Below are 4735 nucleotides of genomic sequence, written 5' to 3' on the forward strand. Positions count from 1 at the left end.
GATGGGCATATCGAGTTTTTCTGCCGAAAAATGTTTTTAACAAGCCTTAAAGGAATTGTGCTTCGACTATTCCATTTGCAGGCCGTGTCTAGACCTCTCTGTGGAACCAGATTTAAAAAAAGATGGAGCATATCCTTACTTTTATGTGGTAATTGCTTGTTTTTTTATCTCGAATATCGAATCCGCTGCATCGGTCGATGAATGCTTATTGTATGAGTTATGTCTCTGGTCGAGATAATCATATATGGTGGCGTAAGTCAAGGTTGAACCAATCCTAAATGTAGAAAGGTGTTCGATACCTTTTTTCACTTATCCGACCATATAACTACTAAAGATGGGCATATCGAGTCTTACTGCAGAAAAATGTTTTTAAGAAGCCATAAAGGAATTGCGCTTCGACTATTCCATTTGCAGGGCGTGTCTAGACCTTTCTGTCGAACCAGATTTAAAAAAGATGGAGCATATCCTTAAGTTTATGTGGTAATTGATTATTTTTTTATCTCGAGATCGAATCCGCTGCATCGGTCGATGAATGCTTATTGTATGAGTTATGTCTCTGGTCGAGATAATCATATATGATGACCTAAGTCAAGGCTAAACCAATGCTAAATGTAGAAAGGTGTTTGGTACCTTTTTACATTTATCCGACCATATAACTACTAAAGATGCGCATATCGAGTTTTTCTGCAGAAAAATGTTTTTAAGAAGCCATAAAGGAATTGTGCTTCGCGATTTTGATGAGAAAATTGTGTTTTCCGGTTTTGGCGGGAAATTGTGTTTTTTCTGGTCTTGGCGGAAAATTGCGTTTTTCCGGTTTTGACGGGAAAATTCCGTTTTCCGGTTTTGGCGGGAAAATTTTGTTTTCCGGTTTTGGCGGGAAAATTGTGGTTTTCTGGTTTTGGCGGGAAAATTATGTTTCTCGGTTTTGGCGGGAAAATTCTATTTTCCGGCTTTGGCGGGAAAATTGTGTTTTTCCGGTTTTGGCGGAAAATTATGTTTTTCCGGTTTTGGCGTGAAAATGTGTTTTTCTGGTTTTGGCGGGAAAAATCTGTTTTCCGGTTTTGGCGGGAAAATTCTGTTTTTCGATTTTGGCGGGAAAATTGTGTTTTCCGGTTTTGGCGGAAAAATTGCGTTTTCCGGTTTTGGCGGAAAAAATCTGTTTTCCGGTTTTGGCCGGAAAATTGGGTTTTTCGGTTTTGGCTGGAAAATTGCGTTTTTCTGGTTTTGGCGGGAAAATTGCGTTTTTCTGGGTTTGGCGAGAAAATGCTTTTCGCGGTTTTGGCCGGAAAATGCTTTTTGGAGTTTTGGCGGGAATATGCATTTTTCGGGTTTTGGCGGGAAAATGCGTTTTTTTTGGGGTTTGGCGGGAAAATGCGTTTTTTCGGTTTTGACGGGAAAATACGTTTTTCTGTTTTGGTCGTAACGTGCGATTTTACTGGTTTGATCGAAAAATGTGTTTTTATGGAAATGTGCGTTTTACATTTTCTTTTGCGGAAAAACGCATCTTGCGGTTTTAGCGGGAATGTGTGTTTTTCAGTTTTTGCGAGAAAATGTATTTTTGGTTATAGCGGAAAAATGTATATGCAAGAAAATAGAATTTACGGTTTGAAAATAATATTTTGATTTTAAAAAGTCATTTTTGTCATTAATCATTTTGGACTGAACTAGATGCATCTGCATCCAGATGCACCATCAAGACTCACCTTCATTTGGGTGACAATTTGAGATGAGTTTTTAAAAATTCAGCTGAGTGATCCATCTGGATGTAGCATTATAATGCACAAAACGAACATCGATTTGCATCTTCACCTAGATGGATCACCTGAGTGAGCAAACGAACAGGGCCATCCTTAGGAACTTGTGATTCACCCAACTCTACAGTTCGCAGTGGTGCTCCATATGGGGTGGTACCAGCAGGCAAATGTTGGATTCCTCCTCCAAAAAAGTACTCATTTCCATACACAACTATCCCCGTATGCCTGACAAAGGGATACATACTCAATGTTAATTAAACCAGCTCACACAGCGAAGAAGAAGACTCTCATATACGAAAAGAATAGAAAGCAAAGCAATTCAAAAGCAAAAGCGTTTACACAATCAAGTATTCATTAGTTATGACGCATACAAACAAACGTGTCAATATCTAACATAATTAACTCACACCCTGTTCTGCGACTGACTATCAAGTAATTGTAAGTCTAATGTAGTAATGTCTAAGTTAATGCAACACTATGGAGCTAAAAGGTTGAGACTTTCAGCTTTCACAAAATGTAGCTTTGTAATCATATGTCCAAGAGAGAAAGAGAGAACTCACCAAACACCTACATTACTGGAACCATCGACATGTAGTGTCCACTCGCCCTTTTCTTTTTCGTTGTCGCGGAGCTTGACTTCTTGTTCCAGAGCTGGGAGCATGGAGGGAGAAAATTTGGCCACGAAGTCAGCTAGGACTTGCGACTTAATGGCTGTGGCTGGTCGGAAGATCACATTGTATTCCCCTAGCTCTATGGCCACTTTGCAAGTCGTCCAGACACTTCTGGCTTGTGAATGACTGCTTTGATGGGGAAAGAGGTGACCACCATGATCTGATGAGCCTGAAAGTAAGGGCGCAGCTTCGGGGCCGCGATAACTAATGCGAGGGCAAGCTTCTCGAGATGACTGTAGCGGGTTTCCGCGTCTAATAGTGACTTGCACTGACCGCGTGCTCTGATACTGCTAGATAGAGCAGTAGGACTTCTCCTTCCAAGGGTTTAGAGAGAAGAGGTGGAGTAGTGAGGTAGGCCTTGAGGTCGGATAGGGCCGACTCGCACTTATCGGTCCATTGGAATTCTTTGGGGTTCTTCAAAGTCTCGAAGAAGGCATGCGACTTGTCAGATAGCCTGGAGATGAACCTACTAAGGCCGGCCATCCAACCTGTCAATCTTTGGACCTCCTTGACGTTGCGAGGAGAAGGTATCGCCTGGATGGCTCTTACCTGCTCTGGGTTGGCTTCGATGCCCCTGTGGGTGACTATGTACCCCAGGAACTTCCAAGAGCTTACTCCGAATGAGCATTTCGAGGGATTGAGCTTCATGTTATACCTTCTAAGAGTAGTGAACGCTTGTTGAAGGTGCGAGATATGATCCTCGGCATCCAGGGATTTTACCAACATATCTTCGATATAAACCTCCATGGTCTGCCCTATCTGATCAGCAAACATCATGTTGACGAGCCTTTGATAGGTGGAGCCGGCGTTCTTCAGTCCGAAGGGCATGACCTTGTAGCAGTAGATGCCCCGGGAGGTCATGAACGAGGTCTTCTCCTGATCGTCTGGATGCATTAAGATTTGGTTGTATCCAGAGAATGCGTCCATGAAGCTCATCAGCTGATGTTCGGCAGTCGCGTCGACCAGCTTGTCGATGTGAGGGACGGTTCAGATCTAGGTAAAGGACGGTTCTGGTACAAGATGAGAGATATCGGGCCACGTAGACACCATCATCCCTTCAGATCTAGGTAAAGGACGGTTCTGGTACCTGCCCCTGCCTGGATTGCTAGCCTCCTTATAAGACTTAGGATGGAAGGACTCGTCGCGGTCGCTCCTTACTGGTTTTGAAGGTTTCTGATCATACTTTGAGGAGGCCTTTGCCCTGCTTGCGACGTCTTCCTCCCATCTTACTTGAGCCCAAGCACGGGACAGCACGTCTTCCATGGTCATGCACTTGTACTTGGTCAGCTCGTTGTAGAGATCTCCTTCTGGAAGTAGACCCTTCTTGAAGGCTGAGATAGCCGTATCAGCGTTGCACTCGGGGATAACCACCTTCTCTTGGTTGAAGCGGGCTATGTAGGAACGCAAGGGTTTATTTCTGTGCTGGAGGATTTCATACAGATCGTCGGATCTCTTCTCTAGATGGCGGCTGCTGGCGAATTGCTCCACAAACTTGTCGCTAAGGGGCGCAAAGGACCTGATAGACTTGGTTGGGAGGTTAGTGTACCATTGAAGGGCAGGACCGGTCAATATTGACCCAAATCCTTTGCACATGGTAGCTTCCCTTGCTTCTCTAGGGATAGCCACGGCTAGCATGCGTTGCTTGTACTGGGCAACGTGGTTGTCAGGATCTCCGGTACCTTCGTACATCTTGATACACGGGAAAGAGAACTTGCGTGGCATCTCTACCGAAGCAATCTCTTCTACGAAAGGTGTATCGGAGTAGGATCTAGGATCGCTTCTCCGGATAGGGGGAGCTACTCCTGGAAGTCTCTCTACCATAGATTGGATGGTGCCGAACCTTTCGGAAACCACCTTCTCAAGGTAGGCAGCTAGGGCCGGTTCTGAGATCTCGGGATCGTCGGGTGAATATTCTTCATCCTACGTATCGGAACCGCTATCTTCTTGCCTCCGGGTCACGTCTTGAACAGTCTCTCGGCTATCGGGTCCGTCACTCGCGGTAGCGGGTTGTCGAGACGTTCCATCGTCGTTGCGAAGAGTGCTGAGCGAAGCCATAGGTCGGACCTTGGTTCGGAACCGCTTCCGCTTGTTACCGACTGCTCCAAGGGTTTGATTTTCTCGTCAGAGGACAAGGTTCTCTGCTTCCATGGCGTCTAGCTTCTCAGCGCTCTGCTGCAACTGCTTGGAGTGTTCTCCAAGTTGGTCTTTTGGGGTTTGAACTTCTTGGAGAAGCGTGACCTCCAGGCATGGTTTCTTGAACTTTATGGAGGTCGGTGATCTAACTCTGAAGAGCATTGAGTCGGTTGAGGA

General features: G+C 45.1%; 1 protein-coding gene across 1 annotated transcript; it reads right to left on the minus strand.

The window, feature by feature from the left end:
- Positions 1–3418: 3418 nt before the first annotated feature.
- On the minus strand, positions 3419–4246 carry LOC106320179. The gene has a single exon (XM_013758549.1). It carries the CDS (start codon positions 4244–4246, stop codon positions 3419–3421), a length of 828 nt encoding a protein of 275 aa, XP_013614003.1.
- Positions 4247–4735: the final 489 nt, after the last annotated feature.

The sequence above is a fragment of the Brassica oleracea genome, unplaced genomic scaffold (assembly GCF_000695525.1).
Source record: "Brassica oleracea var. oleracea cultivar TO1000 unplaced genomic scaffold, BOL UnpScaffold00837, whole genome shotgun sequence".
Classification (NCBI taxonomy): Eukaryota; Viridiplantae; Streptophyta; class Magnoliopsida; order Brassicales; family Brassicaceae; genus Brassica; species Brassica oleracea.

Excerpts from the sequence above, each read along its gene's own strand:
- LOC106320179 (XM_013758549.1), bottom strand. The coding sequence starts at position 4,246 with ATGGTAGAGAGACTTCCAGGAGTAGCTCCCCCTATCCGGAGAAGCGAT.